This window comes from Chiloscyllium punctatum, chromosome 32, assembly GCF_047496795.1.
Source record: "Chiloscyllium punctatum isolate Juve2018m chromosome 32, sChiPun1.3, whole genome shotgun sequence".
In the NCBI taxonomy this organism is placed as follows: Eukaryota; Metazoa; Chordata; class Chondrichthyes; order Orectolobiformes; family Hemiscylliidae; genus Chiloscyllium; species Chiloscyllium punctatum.
The window spans coordinates 5,843,986-5,866,332 of NC_092770.1; the positions used below are offsets into that span (position 1 = coordinate 5,843,986).

General features: G+C 40.7%; 1 protein-coding gene across 4 annotated transcripts in view; it reads right to left on the minus strand.

Annotated features, from left to right (window-relative positions):
* tspan12 (tetraspanin 12) overlaps positions 1–12,417 on the minus strand; it is a 49,466-nt gene extending 37,049 nt beyond the window's left edge. The window contains exons 1-5 of one of the 4 annotated variants that reach the window (XM_072551531.1): positions 12,275–12,289; positions 12,084–12,167; positions 10,057–10,154; positions 9,574–9,696; positions 5,226–5,308 (exon numbers count right to left, since the gene is read on the minus strand). In XM_072551531.1, the coding sequence (XP_072407632.1) occupies positions 5,226–5,308; positions 9,574–9,639 (149 nt within the window). In that variant the 5' untranslated portion in view covers positions 9,640–9,696; positions 10,057–10,154; positions 12,084–12,167; positions 12,275–12,289. The other 3 variants (XM_072551532.1, XM_072551530.1, XM_072551533.1) reach the window with 3 other exon arrangements.
* Between the last annotated feature and the right edge of the window lie 9,930 nt (positions 12,418–22,347).

Genomic DNA, 22,347 nt, shown 5'->3' on the forward strand with positions numbered 1-22,347 from the left:
TACCAAAAATCTGTAATCACAATTTGTACAATTTTTTACATGTTGGTGTAAATTTTGACATATTCTCCAATTTATGGTATTATATAATGGCAATAAGTGTAGAGATATGAAGACAAGATTTACAGATGAAAACAGTAAAGATTCTCTTCAGAAGGACTAGAAAATAAGTACAATTTACCAATGAATACTGGCATCATATGGATTCACTAAGGAAGAAATTTGGATTAGCTCATTGGTCCCTACTCTAGCTTTCATTAATATGGTTAATATTAAATCACTTGTTTTTATTCTTTAGGTTTGTCACATTTCTTTTACAGTCTCAATGGCATCAATTCTAATGACTCTTGGTGCCCTGTACAAGTGTCTATTTTTAACTGTCTAGTCTAAATAGTGAGTGTCACCGTGTTAGCATGTGCTTCATCATAAATGACACCACAGGCTGGGTCCTAAAGATGTCCATATCCATGGTTTTCACATGCACACTTCTACAGCAGGAGGCATTGCATGGCACTCAGGTGAAGGAATCTTTGACAACATTTCCTTGGTCAAACCAGAACTTCTGCAATCAATTGTGACATTTGTTGAATACCATAACAGGGTTGAATACCATAAGGAGGACTATCATTTTCTCAAAAGTTAATTTGGTAATCATATCATCTTTCGGCTTACATCTATTTCAAAATGTTTTCTTTTTATTGGATTCATGCAGTTTGTTTTTTTCCTTTTTAACAAATTAGAAAGTCATCACACACTTCAAATTCATCTTTGATCCCATACTGTTTTCAGGGATCAGGGTCATTAACACTGCAAATTCACTCTTCATGAAACTTATACTACTAAGTGGAAAACCTTGTTGCAAGATTGGGGAATTTTGGATACTTTCACAGAACCTTTAGCTTTTGTGATGACTCCAGCAATAACGGGGCTTGATTTCCAGTGAGCTACCCCAATGAGGCATGACTATTACCCTGATTACCAGCAGGCATTGTTTAAGTGAAAAGAAAATATTGCAAATGGATGGAAAACACAAAGGCATGTTCACATCATTCATACTGCATGCACTTCTCTACTTCGTCATGTTATATCATAACAAAGTTGCCTTCTTTGATGAAAATTAAATGCTTTTTTTCAACATACGTCATAATAACTATTGATGAATAGTCTCAACAGTGAACAATTTTCTATTTCAGAAAGACATTCATAAAGGATAGAATTAACACCAAGCTTTAGACTTATTTTGACTGAGTTACACACTATAAGCACACACCTCTTAACCCAATCACAAGTTTAATTATTATTAATCTTCTATGATTAACTGTTCAGATAAGTTATGATTCACTTCCAGGGCAGGTGGGCTTCAAAACAGGCTTTCTAACCCAGAGGAAGAGATACTGCCATTGCACCACAAGACACTGCAAGCACAGTTTTAGACTGTGCCTGTTCCGATGAGCTCAAGTGAACAGTCAGTTAATGAATACAATGTAGTGCATTCAATTTTTATAGAATGTTATTTTTCCATTGCCTTTAAAAACTAAGTTCATTAAAAAGAGTCTAATCATGCCAATGATCAGTGTTATACTTCAAAAATGTTCTATATGTTTCCCCATACCCTAATCTCATCTGCACAGTTTCAGACCATTGAGCATAAACTAAAGTTACTACACCTCAGTTGGGAGCAGAAGACCTGGACTTTTGTTACTTCAGATTTCCCCATTGACATGACCTCAAAAGAACAAAAGAAAACAAAGAAAATTTACAGCCCAGAAACAGGCCCTTCGGCCCTCCAAGCCTGAGCTGATCCAAATCTACTGTCTAAACCTGTTGCCCAATTCCTAAGCATCTGTATCCCTCTGCTCCCCACTTATTCATGCATCTGTCCAGACGCATCTTAAATTAATTTACCGTGCCTGCCTCTACTACCTCTGCTGGCAACGCGTTCCAAATACCCACCACCCTCTGTGTAAAGTACTTGCCGCATGTATCCCCCTTAAACTTTTTACCTCTCACCTTGAAAGCGTGACTTCTCGTTACTGAATCCTTCACCCTGGGAAAAAGCTTATGTCTATCTACCCTGTCTATACCCTTCATGATTTTGTGGACTTCAATCAGGTCCCCTCCCAATATCTTTTTGCCTAATGAAAACAAACCTAACTTACTCAACCTCTCTTCATAGCTAGCACCTTCCATACCAGGCAACATCCTCGTAAACCTTCTCTGCACCCTCTCCAAAGCGTTCACATCCTTTTGAAAATGTGGCGACCAGAACTGTACACAGTATTCTAAATGCGGCCGAACCAACGTAGTGGACAATTTTAACATGACCTGCCAGGTCTTCTACTCAGTACCCCGTCCAATGAAGGCAAGCATATCATATGCCTTCTTGACCACTCTATCCACCTGTGCAGCAACCTTTACGGTACAATGGACCTGCACGCCCAGATCTGTCTGTTCATCAACTTTTCCCAAGGCTCTTCCATTCACTGTAGAATTAGACTTGCCAAAATGCATCACCTCACATTTGTCTAGATTGAACTCCAACCGCCACTTCTGCACCCAACTCTCCAGTCTATCTATATTCTCCTGTATTCTTTGACAGTCCCTTATGCTTTCTGCTACTCCACCAATCTTCGCGACATCTGCAAACTTGCTGATCATACCAACAGTGCCCTCTTCCAGATCATTTATGTATATCACAAACAACAGTGGCCCCAGCACTGATCCCTGTGGAACCCCACTGGTCACCTTTCTCCATTTCAAGAAACTCCCTTCAACTACTACTGTCTCCTGTTGCTCAACTAGTTCTTTATCCACCTAGCTAGAACATCCTGCACACCATGCTAGAACACACCTGCAAAAGTAATCATAACACTGGCCAGAGAACTGTACAACTAATCCAGCACAAGGTTAGTATATGGTATGGGGTTATCTAAAGATAGAAAATCCATTTTAAAAAAGAAGCAACAAATCTTGTTTTCTACTTCAGGTCTGAAATTCATAGCTGTTTCAACTATGATGCTTGTTGCTGCCAGCACAGAACAGCCCACAGCCATCACTAAAGCTGCTCTGATAGCAACCAATGCTGTGCTTCTAAAAGACCATGAATTGAGTTAGTAGTCATAAATTATAAGATAAATTTTATAGCATTATTTGCCAAAAAAATTCTGTAAGGTTATCTAAATACTTCTGACATATTAGATGCAAGGTATGAATAATATTACAGTTTTGCCTTGAATGTGATTGTAGATAATGTATAACTATTTGATGGTAAGCTCTTGGTGCAAATCAGAATTTTTTGTACATTCACTTTAAAAAACAATTTAATATTCAGACAGAGTACAACAGCCACAATACTGGCATCCACCAGACAATATAAGCAAATAAACCCAAGTACATTCTGTATACATAAAAAGCAGGACAAATCCAACTCAGCCAATTAATGCCCCATCAGTCTATTCTCAAACATCAGAGTGATGAAGGAGTCATCAGTTGTGATATCAAACAGCACCTGCTTTGCAATTATCTGCTCAGTGATGCTCAGTTTGGGTTCCACCAGAGCCAATCAGCTCCTGACCTTATTTCAACCTAAGCTCAAACACAAGAGCTGAATTCTAAAGGTGAGGCAAGAGTAACTGCCCTTGACATCAAGACAGCATTTGACTGAGTATGGCATCAAGGAATCCTCATAAAACTAGACGTAATGAGAATATGGAGGAAACTTCTCCACTGAGGCGGCACGGTGGCTCAATGGTTAGCACTGCTGCCTCACAGCACCCGGGTCCCAGGTTCCATTCCAGCCTCGGACGACTGTCTGTGTGAAGTTTGCACATTCTTCCAGTGTCTGTGTGGGTTTCCTCCGGGTGCTCTGGTTTCCTCCCACAGTCCAAAGATGTGCAGGTCAGGTGAATTGGCCATGCTAAATTGTCCATTGTGTTAGGTCAGAGGGAAATGGGTCTGGGTGGGTTGCTCTTCGGAGGGTCAGTGTGGACTGGTTGGGCCAAAGGGCCTGTTTCCACACTTTAGGGAATCTAGTCTAATCTAAAAAGGTGTTCAGAAGTGATTTTGTGACGTTAAAACATACAAGGCCAAGGAATCGAAAATGGGAGGAGGATAATCAAGCAGTTGTTTCTGACAAGAGCACTTACAAGGAGCCTGAGGGCTATCAAACAATCTGGCACAAAGGAAAATGATTGCGATTATTTGGGGTGGAGGGGTCAGCCATCTCAGTTCCACTCAGATCATCACCATATAAGATCAAGGGAATGTCTTACACCCAAACATCTTCAGAGATGCTTCATCAATGACCTTCTCTCCATCTTAAGGTCAGAAGAAGGAATGTTCGCTGATAACAGCGTACAGTCCAGCATCACTCATGATCTCTCAGATACTGACTCAGTCTGTAACCAAATGCAGCATTACCTGGACAATATCTGGGTTTCAGCTGATTACACTAATGTCAGGAAATAGTCATTTCCAACAAGAGAATAGCTAACCATTGCCTTTTTATATTTAATAACATCACCACATTCTCAACAGTAATTAGAGATGGAAATGAAAGCAGGCGCAGCCAGCATCATTATATCCTACGAATAAATGTTTTTAAAAAATTAACCCACAAAAATATGAAAATCATTTCCTAAGATGTGTAAGCTTTTTAAAGCAAAATAAGTCATATGTCTACTTCAATTTTGATGTATATTCTCTTTTAGTACCAAATTTGTCATGTTTGAAGCCCGACTTAAAGAGATTAAAATGATCAGAGTCAAGTAATTGGATATCATCGGTTTCTATGAATCAAGCCACCAAACTTAATTATGAACATCTTACATTTTCAAATTGCACCCCCAAAGGATGAATACTGTTAACAAAAGTTGCTCAAAACTGATATCTAATATTCACCTTAATAATTAAAAGCAATTTAATGTTTAAAAAGGTTTAATTGCTTGTAAGGTTGGTCAAATTGTGGTAAAAAAAGGCAAGGAAAGTAAATGAAGATGAGAAACTGTGCTCAAATTATTATAAAATTCCAGTTTTGAGTTTAAATATCAAATGAAAGTGAAAGAAAATCATTGCCATGCAGGAGATGGAATGTAGAATCTGATATTTACAGATGTTGTTTCTGGATGGCAACTACTGTACCACATCGTAAACATGCAGTTACAATTCATGTTTGACAAACTAAGTAAGTAACCCCATTTACAGAATTTATTTATTTAGTTTATACATACCTGGTCTCTGTTGTTAACACAAGTACATTATTCAGGTAATCTCTCATCCATGCAGACACACCCAGAACACACACTGACATCAGCTGTAAAATATGCATGTCTTTTATTTACTATTCTGTAGGTAAATATTTAAAATGGCACAGCAATTTCCTTTTGCTGAACAGGTTTTCCATTTTACCGCGCATCAGCTTTTAACCACAGGATATTTCTGTGCTACAAATATGCAGATACGATACTATAGTCAGACCTTTTCTTTTAAAAAAAAGGGGTCTGTATTTCAAGTAACATCAAGTATTAGTTCAAATTCATCATATAAAAATTAGGCTTTGAAAATGGTGTTATGATTTTTTCATATGGCTTAGATGTGGCTAAGTTATTATTTTTATGAAAATAAAAACTTGCATGATTTTTCAACATGAGAATTGAAGCAACAAATTGGTGCATGGCACAATCTCTCAAAGAGCAAAGATGATAATAACCAGACCAATTGTTTATGATATGGGTTGAAGACTAATACTGGGCAGGACACCACAGGAAACTGCCCATACTCTTCTTCAAAATAATATCAGAGGGTAGTTTTATGTACATCTTGGAGGTGGCTGGGGGGGGGGGGGGGAATAGATTCAGATTAATGCCACATATGACCACTGGCACCTCTGCGAATGCTGCATTGCAGTGTCAGTCTTGATTTTTGTGCGCCTGTAGTGGGCTTTGAACTTACTTATATCTGGTTGTGAAAAACATTTTAAAAAAAGGAGGTTGAATATATAAGATAACTTTCAACTTCCTTTTACCCATAATGATGCAGCTTTACCCATAATGATGCAGTGTTAAATTGTGTTAAGTTTTGTTATAAATATAATTGGAAATATTACAGAATATAGATGTAGAATACATCTAATTACAATAATTGGAGTATATTGGGAAGCATTAAAAATGTCAATCTGTGAAAAATATACAGTTACTGCCTTTGCTGTTTGAATTCATGCATTGCTGGATATCGGAGTGCATCTGGGAAATTTAACAAACAGTGAAATTCACAACTAACCTTAGAGGAACCTGTTTGGGAGAGGTCACAGCACAGAAGCAGATAAATGGGTATTTTAAGCATGGCCTTATAGTAAGTCTGCAGTAGTGAGTAGAGTGGGTTCTTTCTTAATTATATGTTTTGTTGAGATATGCCTCTTGATTAAATTTAAAATATAAACCATAAGTATTAATTTAACCTGGAGCAATGTTTTGTAGAGGAATAAGACAGTGCTATTTTCTGGGTCTGCAGATTGAAAGAAGCAAAAATAGCTTTTAGTAGAGTGATATGCTCTTCTTATCGGATGTGGGAGTTTAGGGAAAGTTGAGATGTTACTGAGGATTATATCTGCAATAAATGCCGCTGGTTACAAATCCTATCAGCTGGATTGGCTCAGTTGGAGAGACGGTTAAAGGCAATGAGAAATGTACAAGAGCAAGGGGATATGACAGATGGAAGTTATCGGAAAGGGGGAAAGTCGCAGGTACAGTCACATAGATGGTAAAGTAAGAGAGGTAGGCAGGTAGTGCAGGAGACTTCTGTGGCTATCCCCATTTCAAACAATGTTTTGGAAAATGTAGGGGGTGATGGATTCTCAATGGAATGTAGCACGAACAGCCAAGTTTCTGGTATTGAGACTGGCTGTAATGCAATGAGGGGTACATCAGGTTCCAAGAGGTTGACTGTGTTAGGGACTCTCTAGTCCGACATACAAACAGACATTTCTGTGGCAGTAGCGAAAAATCAAAATGGTGTGTTGCTTCCCTGGTGCTAGGATCAAGGATGTCTCAGAGAAAGTGTAGAATGTTCTCAAGGGGGAGAGGGGCCAGCAGGAGGTCATTGTACACATTGGAACCAACAACACAGGAAGGAAAAGGTTTTGGATCATTGGAGGCTCTTTTGGGGTAGACTGACCTATACAAGAAGGACAAAAATGCACCTAAATTGGAAGGGTACAAATATACTGGCAGGGAGATTTGCTAAAGTTGCTCAGGAGGATTTAAACTAGTAAGGTGGGGGGGGGGGGGGGGGGGGGGGGGGGAGGTGCGGTTAGTGGAACCCAGGGAGATAGTGAGGAAAGAGATCAATCGGAGACTAGGGCGAGTCAAGCAGTCAGGGACAAAGCAGAGAACAAGGTAGGATGATAAATACTGTATTTATTTCAATGCAAGAGGCCTTACAGGGAAGGCAGATGAACTCAGGGCATGGTTAGGAACATGGGACAAGGATATCATAGCAATTACAGAAACATGGCTCAGAGATGTGCAGGATTGGCAGCTTAATGCTCCAGGATACAAATGCTACAGGGAGGACAGAAAGAGAAGTAAGAGAGGAGGGGGGACATGCATTTTTGATAAGGGATAGCATTACAGCTGTGCTGAGGGAGAATATTCCTGGAAATACATCCAGGGAAGTTATTTGGATGGAACTGAGTAACAAGAAAGGGGTGATCACCTTTTTGGGATTGTATTATACACCACCTAATAGTAAGAGGGAAATTGAGAAACAAATTTGTAAGGCAATCTCAGTTATCTGCAAGAATAATAGGGTGGTTATGGTAGGGGATTGTAAGTTTCCAAACATAGACTGGGACTGCCATAGTGTTAAGGGTTTAAATAGAGAGGAATTTGTTAAGTGTATACAAGAAAGTTTCCTGATTCAGATGTACCCACTAGAGAAGGTGCAAAACCTGACCTTCTCTTGGAAAATAAGGCAGGGCAGGTGACTGAGATGTCAGTGGGGGAGCACTTTGGGGCCAGTGACCTTAATTCTATTAGTTTTAAAATAGTGATGGAAAAGAATAGACCACATCTAAAAGGTGAAGTTCTAAATTGGAGAAAGGCCAAACTTTCAAAAGCTGATTGGGTTCAGATGTTCGCTGGTAAAGGGAAGGCTGAAAAATGGGAAGCCTTCAGAAATGAGATAACGAGGATCTAGAGAAAGTATATTCCTGTAGGGTGAAAGGAAAGGCTGGTAGGTGTAGGGAATGCTGGTTGACTAACAAAACTGAGGGTTTGGTTAAGAAAAAGAAGGAAGCATATGTCAGGTATAGACAGGATAGATCAAGTGAATCCTTAGAAGAGTATAAAGGCAGTAGGAGTATACTTAAGAGGGAAATCAAGAGGGCAAAAAGGGGACATGAGATAATCTTGGCAAATAGAGTTAAGAGAATTCAAAGGGTTTTTACAAATACATTAAGGACAAAAGGGTAACTAGGGAGAGAATAGGGCCCCTCAAAGATCAACAAGGCAGCCTTTGTGTGGAGTCACAGGAGATGGGAGAGATACTAAACGAGTATTTTGCATCAGTATTTACTGTGGAAAAGAACATGGAAGATATAGAATGTAGTGAAGTAGGTGGTGACATATGGAAAAATGCCCATATTACAGAGGAGAAAGTGCTGGATGTCTTGAAATGCATTAAAGTGGATAAATCCCTGGGATCTGATCAGGTGTACCCTAGAACCCTGTGGGAAGCTAGAGAAGTGATCGCTGGTACAATTGCAACATTTAAAAGGGGTTTGTGAACAGGAAGGGTTTGGAGGGAGATGGGCCGGGTGCTGGCAGGTGGGACTAGATTGGGTTGGGATATCTGGTCGGCATGGATGGGTTGGACCGAAGGGTCTGTTTCCATGCTGTACATCTCTATGATTCTAAAACTCTGTCAATGACTAACAAATATACTCATGATCTGTCACAGGTATCAGCAATTTTTTTACACTGTGATGCAGATTAGGGAGCAGTTCTAAACACATTGTGAAACTTAATCCTAAAATTCTTTTACTTTCTGAACCAGAATGTTGAGAATCTACATCAAATTAGAAACTATTGTTTTGATAAAGCTGTTTTGATATCCTTTGGAAATACAGCTTCTCCAATCAATTCAAACAGAGTGGACTGAAGCCCCGTTGTTATAATAAGTCCTTTTGATGCATCATGTAAAGTTGTGCAAAGATGAAAATTAACTGAGAATAGTACATGGCATTTTATTTGTTCCAAATTAGATACAATGCTATTAAGGATTATTGACCATGGTATCAGGACACCACAAAAATTAACCATAATGTAAATAACAAGTGTGCTCTGTCCACATATTGATGAGATAGCTATCAACAGGTCACTAAAAGTAGCAGAAACAAATATTTCCCTCAGGAACATCCAAAGTTCAAGCAAGGGAATCAATTCGTTCAATATTGGTGAAAAAAGATTGTAGTAGCAGTGTTGCAATCTTACTAACACTTAGTTTAGAGAGCTAAATAGCAATTGTTTAGCTGAGAGTTGTGAGCAAGAGTGAACAAGTCAGGTTTTGTTTCATACTCACCCAGAAAAGAAAATTTATCGCATAAAGGGAGCAGCGTAGACATTTCACAGAATCTTCTCTGGCCATTCTGAAAGAAGTTCGAGGGTTGACCCCATTATTCTGTTTCACAAACAGACCATTCCCCTTGAAAAGAGTCAGAAGTAAAATGTCACAAAATGAAACGGGCGATAATACAGAACAATCTCACCGCCCGTCTGCTCACTACTTTGATCCAAAAATTAAATTCAGACATATCTCACTGTTCAACGACCCAGCAATATAAATTTTCGGATTTGTAAATATAAAAACGGCAAAGATCTAAGTTAATGTCATTAGTATTTACGTACGTGAGTTATATAAAAAAAAGTGATTCTTTTAGGCTCACTTCTCAGTTAAAATAAACTTCGCGGCGCTTCAAAGTTTGGATCAGAATTAAAATCCACGTCCACCTTGATTTACGGGTTAAGTTTAGACGTAATCAACTGTCAATTTTTGGGAACTGACCGATTTGTTCCTGTCTTGTCCTCCAGTATTTCGATTCTCCAGCGCATTCTAACCCGCTGTTTCACTCTGCGTACTCAGTGTCGAAAATTCTCCGCTAACTTTCCAGAGGTTTAAAAAAAACAGGGTGCTGTTGGTTGATTCATTCGATTGCTTAATACATCGCGACAGGGCGATTACCAAACATCCCAGGTTACGGGTTAATGGATAATCTTAGCAAACGTTCACCAGTGAGGACCAAGTCGATGCCTCGCCACCCAACTCTCCGTCGGGATGCAGGAATCATCAAATATCACAAATATCTGCACCGTTGTATTATTAAGCAATACCACAGCTACAAACTCGAACTCGGTGCCAGAGCTCCCAACTCTTGCAGTCCCACAGTCTCACAGGTGTACTCAGTGCCAACAATGTGGCAAACTCTGTGCTGCTAAATGAAACTCCTCTCAAACTCTGTCCCCGAGGCACGGTCTGAATACTTGTGGCACCAGGTATTAAGTGCCACAGGAAGTTTCAGACAGGTGCACTCACTGTGCTATAGCTACAATCTCAGGACTACAATAATCAGTATTAAATCATTTAACCGAATGAAATGGCCCGAGATGCTTCTGGGGAACAGATACAAAAGGAATGACATCACATATATACACACACACACACACACACGGAGATGGCCATAAGTTTGGTCAAATGAGGGAAGATTTTTTAAAGGAGTATCTCAAAAATGAGAAGTGAGATGGAGAGTCTTCGAAGATTAGAGTTAGAGTCTGGGGAGCTAAAGTCAGGAGAACCAATATGGAAGGATTAAAAATTCGGATGCTCAAGAGATCAGAATGAGAGAGAAACAGGCGTATCGGAGGATTGTAGGGTTGGAGGGCGCTATAGAGGTAAGAAAGCATCGGTCATGCAGATATTTGAAAACAAGGGTGAGAACATTAAAATTGAACAGTAACTTAACCAAGAGCCAGCGAGCGCACAGGCTGATTAATTAACAGCATTTGGTGCAAGTTAGGCATTAGCATCAGAGTATCGGATAATCACAAAATTCAAAGTGAAAGAATGTGAGACGAGACCTGATTTTGTTTTCTTTTGTATAATGTTCAAGTCTGGAGGTAACAAAGACATAAATGCAAGCTTCAGCAACAACTGAGCCGAGAGAGGGAGATGGAATGTCATTGATTGGAAAGGTGGTGTGGATAAGAAGATTGAGGTCAAAGATTATGACCAGCTTGATTCAGCCTCAGATAGCCGCGCGGGAGAGAGATTGATGCTGCCTGAACTGCTGTGCTCCTCCAGCACCCACTAATCCAGAAGCAAGTAGAAACCTGCTGGGGACCAAATAAGAATTACCTCAGACTACCAATACGTAATTGGAGGAAGTGTATGCTCATCCAGTACTGGATGCCAGATAAGTAGCCTGATAATTCGGATAATGTAGTGGACTGAGTTAAAAATCACAACACAGTTTATAGTCCAACAGATTTATTTGGAAATACTGTACTAGTTTTCGGAGCGCTGCTCTTCCAACAGGCAGCTACTTTACGAAGGAGCAGCTCTCTGAAAGCTAATACTTCCAAATACATCCGTTGGACTATAACCTGATGTTGTGTGATTTTTAACTTTGATAATTCGGAGACAGTGGAAGATCGGGGCAGCTGGTGAAACTAAATGTGTTCAGCAACACGTGGAACTGAGTGTGTTTTCACATGATGCCAGATGAGAACAAAGTAAGAGGGTTCAAGCATGGATTCTCGGGGGGGGGGGGGGGGGGGGGTGTGCAGAGGTAATTGGAAGAATGGAAAGAGAAGCGACCGATGGCGATAAATAAGAATGGTCCCAGGTCAGTTCAGACAGTCACATGGTGGGAGCGGCTGTGTCAAAGGCACCGTACAACTCAGTGTCATAGAATAAACTCTCATTGCTACTGGTTCAAACTCATAGTGCCAAAGATGAAGTTAAAATGCCATAGTTACAACCAACAGTGTGAAAGGTACAAACTCACATTACCATAGATACAAACGTAAACCTACCAAAGGAACATCCTCATACTGTCACACATTGTCGAAGAGACAAGCTCAGAGTCACCAATTATTTTAATCCATGCCCTAATGCAACTAAAAAAAATGATTTTTTAAAAAGAGCTCGCAGTTCGAACTAAAGTCGAAAGTGAAAAGTGAGTGTAAGAGCGCCAGACTCCCCCGCCCGAGCAGCGCGACTTTACATTGAGTCCGGAAGCTCCAGGCAACATTTCTATCAACAGCGAACCTCCAACTGCTTACACGCTTTGCTTTCGGAGTACATGCCTATCGCAGAGTAATCTCCGTATCCCTCCTCACAATCTCACTCCACTTCCCAAACTCTGACAGAAAGGGTGGCCCCACACACTGCGCATGCGCCACGTCCTCAGCTCTACCCCTCCCAGAACCAGAGGGCTGTGCCCAGGTCTTACAGTCCAACAGACTGCTGCTTGATGCAGTGTTGGACTCGCAGCACAGACTGCAAGGTTCTGCAGATCACTACAGGTCTCCAACCAAGCCACCTCGCCATTTGACAGAGAATAAAGCTTCAATATATCTTGACCCTTTCAGAAAATTGGCTATATCTCAAACTAATACTCGCTGACCTCCTGAATTTCATTGTCCCATCAGCATTAGGAATGGACAGCAAATGGTAGCCGGTCCCACAGAGCCACATTCCCCCGAAAGAATAAAGTTGGAATTCCTATCTGTAAAATAAAGGTTTCCCAGTTGCAACCTACAGTAAAGAATCCACCCCTGAAACAACAAGAAACAGTATTAGGGATGTGGGAGGTGCAATGGGATGGTGATGGGAGACGGTATATTTCTAACAGCTTTTTATAATTCCAAATGTTTTATGTACACGATATCAATGCACAAATAAAACTACTGATAACAATGTACTTATGGTCCATTATCATTTGGGCTTGTTTTCATTTGAAGGTGGGTATAGACAAAGGTACATTTAAAAGTGGTTAAACGCTTTACAAGGTTTAAGTAACTCAAAATGACATTATGGTCCACAATGCAATAATTTTACCGCCACATTGTTGGCATTTGTTTTACTGCAAGTGACTGGGAAATCACCGAAAATGTATATATTTTAATATAATATTAATGGTTTGCTGTTTCCAAACTCTTTGTGTTTCTTCTGTTTTTTTTTAATTAAAATGTTTTGATTGACTTCAATAAGTAACAAGCAAATAAAGGCATCAAAAAGTATATAGATCAATCGCGCTTCCTCTCTCTTTTAATTTTATCAGAGTGTAAACAATAAGTGGAATAATTACCTTACAAGTAGGAATGTTCCTAGCGTTACTTATATTACCAGTTTATACAAACCTTGGTGAAAGGAAACAAACCAGTCCAACACAAGGTGATTATCGAGGATTTGTTTGATATGTATTTACTAGTTAGAGGGGAGGTAAATTCACTAAGAAACAGCAATAGCTCTTTCACCAGTGGTTGTTTTCTGTGGTTGGGGAGATTTTTGTTAACATTGTCGAAGGTGCAAATTTCCTCTTCAATACCATTCATCTCATGTTACTTAAGGTTCAGTTTTTCACGATTTTTCAGTATTCTTCATTTTGTCTCTCTAGTACTGTATGGCACTTTGTTTTGTTCATTTAATCGCTGGTTTAATGTTTATCTTCAGTCTTGTGTCTTTATGCAAACCGTTCATGGGATGAGCGCATCACTGTCTAGGCAGTGCTTATTGCCCATCCCTCATCTAAGAGTCAACCACATTGCTGTGGGTCGAAAGTCACATGTCAGCCAGACCAGGATGGCAGCTTCCTCCCCTAAAGGACATGAGTGAACCAGATGGATTTTTCTAACAGTTGGCAATGGATTCACTGTCATCATTTAGATTCTTAATTATAGATATTTGTTGAATTCAAATTCCACCATCTGCCGTGGTTGGATTCAAACCCGGGTCCCCAGAACGTTATCTTTTATTCTGAATTAACAGTCCAGTGATAACCCCACTAGGCCATTGCCTTCCCATATTCTGCAAACAACGGCTCAAAAGATTCTCTGAAAATCTCTGACTTTGCTTGAAAGCATAATATGTCAGTCAGGCTACTTCCCATAGTTGTTTATGAATTATTTTTCTGATAAAAATGGAAAATCCTGTATAAATTGCTCAAAAGGAGAAAAGAATAAAAGATAAGTACAGCACAGGAATCGGCCCTTTGGCCCTCCAAGCCTGTGTCGATCATCATGCCCTAACTAAACTAAGGAATAAAATCTTCTGCCCTTATTCAGTTCATATCCCTCTATTCCCTCCATATTCATGTAACCATCAGATGCCTCTTAAGAGTTGCCAATTTGTCGGCTTCCACCACCTCTTCTGGCAGTGCATTTCCAGGCTCATTTCACTCTCTGCGTGAAAAACTTCTCTCACACATTTCCCTTAAACATCCCCAGCTCACCTTGAACCTGTGTCCCCTTGTAATTGAAGCTTTAACCCTGGGAAAAAGACACTGACTATCCACCCTATCTATGCCTCATAATCTTGTAGACCTCTATCAGGTCTCCTCTCAGTCACTATCTTTCCAGTGAAAACAATTCTAGTCTTCTGAACCTTTCTGCATTGCCAATGGCCTCAAGACAAGGCCACATCCTGATGAACCTCCTCTGCACTCTCTCCAAAGCTTTCAAGTCCTTCTAGTAGTGTGGTGACCAAACCTGCACACAAACTGCACTCCAAATGCGGCCCAATAAGTGTTTTATATAGCAGCAACATGGTTTGTCAACTCTTGTACCCTGTGCTCTGGACAAAAAAGGCAATCATGCCATATGCCTTCTTAATCACCTTGGCCACCCGTGTTGCCACTTTTAGGGAATTGTGGAGCTGCACACCCAGATCTGTTTGTATGTTAATGTTCCTAAGGGTTTTGTCATTTACAGTATAATTCACACCTAATTTTGATCTTCCAAAATGCATCACTTTGCATTTGTCTGGATTATACTCCATGTGCCATTTCTGTGTTCAAGTTGCCCATCCATCTATATCCTGTTGTATCCTTTCACAATCGTCAGCACTATCAGCAACTCCACCGATCTTTGTGTCATCTGCAAATTTACAATCAGACCACCCACATTTTCCTCCAGATCACTTATATATACTACAAACAACAGAGGACCTAAGACTAATCCCTGTGGATCACCACTAGTTACCAGTCTCCATTCTGAAAAACACCCTTTCACTACTACTGTCTGTTTTTTGAGACCAAGCCAGTTTTGTATCCATCTAGCCAGCCTTGCCCCAAATCCCATGTGTTTTTAGTTTTTGTACCAATCTGCCATGTGGGACTTCATCAAATGCCTTACTAAAGTCCACATAAACTACTTCGACAGCCCTCCCCTCATCAATTATCTTTGTCACCTCTTCAAAAAATTCAATCAGGTTGGTGACACATGACCACGCCCATACAAAATCATGCTGTCTGTCACTACTTAGTCCATTTTATTCCAAACAGGCATGTATCTTCCCCCTCAGCATCTTCTCCATACGCTTCCCCACCATAGATGTCAGGTGCACCAGCCTATAATTTCCTGGATTATCCCTACTTCCTTTCTTAAACAAGGGCACAGCATTGGCTAATTCCCAGGCCTCTGGAACCTGCCCCAGCTATTTCTTCCCTTGTCTCTTGCATTAACCTGGATAGATCTCATCAGTCTTGGGAACTTGTCTAGCTTAATGCAATTTAGGATACTCAAAACTTCCGTATGCACACACTCATCCCTGACCTCAACATCAGACATGGCCTTCTCCTTTGTGAATAGAGAAGGTATTCATTTAGGATCCCTCTAACTTTCTGTGACTCCACACATAACTTCCCTCCTTTGTCCTTGAATGGACCTACTCTTTCCCTTGCTACCCTTTTTCTTCTAATTTATGCATAAAAAGCCTTGAGGATTCTCCTTGACCTTGTTTGCTAAAGAAATTTCATGGCTCCTATTAGCCTTCCTAATTCCACATTTAGGTTCTTTCCCAATTTCTCTATACACCTCAAGGACTTCATCAGTTTGTAGCTGCCTAGACCTATCGTATGCTTCCTTTTTCCTTTTGACTGAGCTTACAATTTCTCTTGTCATCCATAGTTCCTGAATTCTACCATTCCTATCCTTCAGTTTTGCAGGGACATGCATGTCCTGCACTTTAATCAACTGGTCTTTGAAAACCTCCCACATTCCAGATGTAGATTTGCCCAATAACTGCTCCCAATCCACATTTCCCAGTTCCTGTCTAATTTGGAAGTAATTGGCCCTTGCCCAATTAAGCTCCCTCACCCGAGGGCCACTCTTGTCTTTGTAGAAGCACTAATTTCTACATACAGATCGTTTGAACAAAAGTAATGGAAATACAAGTGATGATACATTCTTCCGTGCCTCACTGCTCCCCATGCATTTGATACAATCTTAACTACATGGAAAGTACAAATTGATAACAAGGTTACATACTCAAGCAAAAGAAATGTAGATTTTTTAAAAATGTTAGTAATATTAAGAACAGGCTATAGACAATGAATAAGATCTAGCATACCAAATAAATGTGCCAGCTACCTTCCATCAGATCTTGAGATGAAGAAAATGATCTTAGTTCATTGAGAAGATCTTACAATCCCTCAGCTTAATGGCATGCACTGTTTAATCAATTATTTCAGGATTTTTTTAGCTGGAAATTTATTATTCAGTTTAGGCATGAAGTTATCATACAATCATAGAATCGATACAGTGTGGAAGTAGGCCATTTGGCCCATCGAGTCCACACCGATCCAGAAAGAGCATCCCGCCCAGACTTACCCCATACCCTATAACTACAATCTTGCACCTCCATGGCCAATCCACCCAGCCTGCACATCTCCGGACACTATGGGCAATATCAGTTCTACATTTTACCTTCACAATTCTACTCTATAGTTCATTTGGAATTCATTTTTCACAACTACATTATCAATTATTTAAAAAACTCACTCATGGAATATCAGCATCACCTACTGTCCTTCCCTAGTTGTTCTTGGCAAGTTGATGGTGAGCTGCTTTTTTGAATTACTACAGTCCATATGTTGTAGGTAGACCCACAATGCAATTAGAAAGGGATTTCATGATTGTGATCTGGTGACACTGAAGGAATGGTGATATATATTTTCAAGTCAGGATGGTGATAGGCCAGGAGGGAAACTATGCAATTGCTGCCTTTGTCCTTCTAGATGTCAATGGTTGTCAGTATAGAAAGTGCTATCAAAGGAACCTTACTGAATGTCTGCAGTGCATCTTGTAAATAATGCACAATGCTGCATCGGTGATGGAGGGAGTGAATGTTTGAGGTGTGGTGCAAGACAACTGGGCTGCTTTGTTCTGGATGATGTCAAGCTGCTTGAGTGGTTTGGAGTTGCATTTGTCCATTTAAGTGAGGAATACTCCATCACACACTTGACTTGTGCCTTGAAGATGATGGATTGGATTTGGGGGAGTCAGCAGGTGAGAAATTTGGTAAGGAATTCCAAGCCTGTGATCTCAAAGCATTTTCCTTTAGATGCTGCTACCCACTCCAGAGCATCTGCAAAAAATGTTATTCTGTGTACAGAGTTACCATCATGGCATGACATATAAGCAAGGGAAATAGTTGTACATCACTTACTTGTGAATGTAACACTCCTTATGAAGGAATAAGACGATGGTCTGACAGAGGATGAAATCTTTCAGATTCAATGAGAAACAACAGCTTATCATGCTATAGAAGTCATCTGCCCAGAAGATACATTTAATCTAACCATCAAGATCTTTGCACATGTCAAATTAACCACCCTAAAAGATGACTTTTCTGTTTCAATTTCTGGGAATAGGCTGTCTACCAATATTTATTACAAGGTCACTGACTCTTACAATTACCTCAACTACATTTTTCCGCAACCTACTTCATGCAGGCATTCCACTTCATTCACCAAATTTCTCTGTCTCTGATACATGTAGAGGTATGGGTGGGTTACGCTTCGGCGGGGCGGTGTGGACTTGTTGGGCCGAAGGGCCTGTTTCCACACTGTAAGTAATCTAATCTAATCTAAAACATGAGTTATAATGATGCCACCTTCCACTAGGCTATCTCCGACATGGCCACCTTTCTCCTCCACTGAACAGTTCAGTCCGCTGACAGGGCCTTCAGATGTGTGCAACCCATCTCCTGCACTTCTACCCTCACTCCTTCCCCTCCTTCCCAGAGCAACAATAGGGTTCCCTTTGTCCTCACTTTCCACCCCACTTTATTATGCATTCGAAGGATCATCCTCCACCATTTCCAATATCTCCAGAAGGATGCTACCATCAAACACATTTTACCCTCACCCCTGCAGTCAGTATTTCCCAGTGGCACCCTGGTCCACTCTTCCATCACTCCTAATATATCTTCACTCCCCCATGGAATCTTCCCATTGAATCGCAGAAAGTATAATACCTACCTATTGACTTCATCCTTCATTACTGCCCAAGACCTAACCACAGCTTCCAGGTAAAGCAAGGGTTTTCCAAGTTGTGTTAATGCAGTCAGATATTGATCAACAATTACCTAAAACCCTAAAATTGAACATGCTTCATTCATAAGTTATGTTCGCTTGGTGTTCAAAGTGTGTCTTCGAAGTTTCAAATTTTCTGCAGCTTGTTTTTCTTTTCTGTTCTTCAGAGAGGTATAGAATTTGAGAGTCTCTTCCCAGCATTGATAATTAGACCTACCCATGGCTGATCTACATGGTTAAATAGATCTGTCACAGTTTCCTACTTTTGCCATTGCAAGTGAAAACTGCCAGCTCTATTTCATAACATCTTTCATTTCAACCAGGCTTGGGAAAAGAAAGGTCACAGCCATGTGACTCACACAGTGTTTCAACTGTGACTAGCTTCTTTGTTCCTTTTCAGTATCAGCAACTTTCACAACTCTGGAAATTTCTGTTTCGCTCTTTTACTTACAGCTCATCAACACTCAATCTAAGCTCTACTTCTGAGGCCATGTTGTGCATTCAAACCAATACCACATTGCCTGTACTGTGTTTTTGTGGAAACTGGCGACAAGACTGATGCCCCGGTCAATGTCTCTTGATAAGTACAGTGAGTACAGTGAGCGAGGAGTTATAGTGGTACAGTATTACATTTCTATACTAAACAACTAAAACCTGCAGAGCCACGTTTGTGCCATAATCTGCCATAATCTTCCATTTCCTTTCTCTCCAATTACAAAACTGACAGGGAGAAAAATACTTCTCTAATTTAATGCAGTACGTTTCAGAGGGAAAGACTGACTTTAAGAGCTGGAGGCTAATTGGAGCACATTATAGTGTTGTGAGTTGTTAGATCCTTTTTTTGAGTGTGTAGCCAAGCAGTGTCATCAGGCTGCTTGATGAAGTCATTTGTATGAGTGGGTAATATAAAATTTGCATGATACCTGCCTCAAGGGAGCATCAGATTGTGAGCTGCAACCCCTGCTCCAAAATTATGTCTCAATGAACTTTAGATGGTGTCTTCCATCTAAGCTGATCTAGCTGACAAAATTTGGACTGGGCTAGATACAAACGTGGCACACATCATGCATTGTGACTTCAACTTTAGTACCATTTCTAATCTACTGGTGTTTACCGAATTCCATTACGAATAAGCTCACCAATTTGTGGATTCTTGGCAAAAATTAAATTGATCTAATAAAATTGCAAATGATGCTGTGTTTTCAGTGTGATTTGTTTAATTACAGAAAATCTTCAGTGAAGATACAGGCAATACATTTGTATTCAATTTATCGTACTGTCTCGTTTTTCATCAGGTAAGTTTTTGGTTGTGCAAATTCACACGGTTTTTGTAGGCTGTGTTAATGTGGTCACATCTTGAGCAATAATTTTCACTTTGAACCCTAATATTGACCACGTTTCTTTTTTTTTATTAATAAGTTACCTTCACTTATTCAATGAACAATAATGATTTATATTTGAATCATTTAAGTCACACCTGTAACATTTTACCTATTTCTAAATGTTATTACTGCAGTAAGTTCCAAGGCTGTAGTGAGCCATAAGGCTGGTAGGGGAGCACTTGATCTTCTTTAATTATATCTTTTGCTTTGAAAAGAACCTCAAAGAAGTTAAATATTAAGCCCTCAATTAATTGTTTTTACTGCAGATTTCTGTGCAAATAATACAGTATCATATGTAGATTTTAATACTAGTTAGAAAAATAAAGGTTGATATAACTCTGAATGATATGAGCATTAGCAAGAAAGTTGGGACAATCACAAGTCAGAGTCACAGAGATGCACATAACAGAAACAGAACATTCCATCCTACTCATCCATGCTGACCAGACATCCTAAATTAATCTAGTCCCATTTGCCCATATCCCTCTAACCCTTTCCGATTCATACACCCATCTAGATGCCTTTTAAGTGTTGTAATTGTACCAGCCTCCACCACTTCCTCTGGCAGCTCATTCCACACACGCACCATGCCCTGCGTGAAAAGGTTCCATTACGAGATTAATAGCAAGGCGCTACCTGCTGTTTAGGCCAAAAAATCTCATTTTCCAACAAAGAGATTCTTGCTACTGAGCAGCAAAAGGCTACTAGCATACATTAATATCCTCATTATTATGTCATCTCTTCTTATTGATATGCAGTTTCCTAATTTTCAACCTGCTGCAGAAGGATTTTTTAGCAATGATTCCCAGCATGAGAGTCAGTGCACTAATCTGTTGATTCTAGCTTGCCACTTGGTCCTCCAAACCTCCATCAATCACCAACATATGATTCACTACATAGAGTGCACTACATAGTCAGCAACTACATGCAAGCCTCATCCAACAAGAGTTCCAGGTCCCCATTGGCAAATAAATCAGACAATGCCAAGCTTGCCCCAGGTACATGACTGAGCTTTGAAGATAGCGATGGTACCAGGAATCCTGAGTGGTCCTGCAATTCCAATACATCTATCCAAGGGAAATGGGATAATACGAGAAGTTGAGTGTCAACTATGCACTTGATGAGTGCATAGAAATGAGGCAGTTTGGGAAGGTAGCACAAAAAACTCATTAGGCTTTGCAAAGAGAACCCTCCTTGATACTCATCAAAAATGAAACTTAGACAATTTCAGGTAAGAGTCAGCTCACAGCACTTAATTAAATAAAAACATTTACAGCTTACTGCACCATCAGGGAGAAATGTCTGGTTGTCAATAAAAGTAATCAGTGATTAAAGAAAGGAAAATTAGAGTGGTGCTGGAAAAGCATAGCAGGTCAGGCAACATCCAAGGAGCAGGGAAATTAACGTTTCGGGCAAGAGCCCTTCATCAGGAATGAGGCTGGGTGCCTCGGGGTTGGAGAGATAAATGGGAGAGTGGTGGGGCTAAGGAGAAGGTAGCTAAGAGTGAATTGGTGGATGGAGATGGGGATAAAGGTGATAGGTCAGAGAGGAGGGTGGAGCGGATAGGTGGGAAGGAAGATTGGCAGCTAGGTCATGAGGATGGTGCTGAGCTGGAGGGTTGGAACTGGGGTAATGTGGGGACAGGAGAAATAAGGAAACTGGTGAAGTCCACATTGATGCCCTGGGGTTGAAGTGTTCCGAGGCGAAAGGTGAGATGTTTTTCCTCCAGGCGTCAGGTGGTGAGGGAGCGGCGATGGAGGAGGCCCAGGACCTGCATGTCCTCAGCAGAGTGGGAGGGGGAGTTGAAATGTTCAGCCACGGGGCAGTGGGGTGTCCCAGAGATGTTCCCTAAAGCACTCTGCGAGAAGGCGTCCAGTCTCCCCAATTCAAGGATACTCCCCAATTCATTGGGAGCAACAGATACAATAAATGACATTGGTGGATGTGCAGGTGAAACTTTGATGGATGTGGAGGGCTCCTTTGGGGCCTTGGATGGAGGCAAGGGGGGAGAAGTGGGTGCAGGTTTTGCAATTCCTGCCGTGGCAGGGGAAGGTGCCAGGACAGGAGGGTGGGTTGTTGGGGTCGTGGACCTGACCAGGTAGTCATGGAGGGAACAGTCTTTACGGAAAGTGGATAGGAGTGGGGAGGGAAATATATCCCTGGTGTTGGGTCCGTTTGTAGGTGGCGGAAATGTTGGTGAATGTAGAGGTCTATGTGAAAGTTGGTGTGGTGGAAGGTGAGGACCAGGGGAGTTCTGTCCTTGTTGCAGTTGGAGGGGTGGGGTTTGAGGGCGGAGGTGCGGGACCTGGATGAGATGCATTGGAGGGCATCTTTAACCACATGTGAGGGGAAATTACGGTCTTTAAAGATGAGGACATC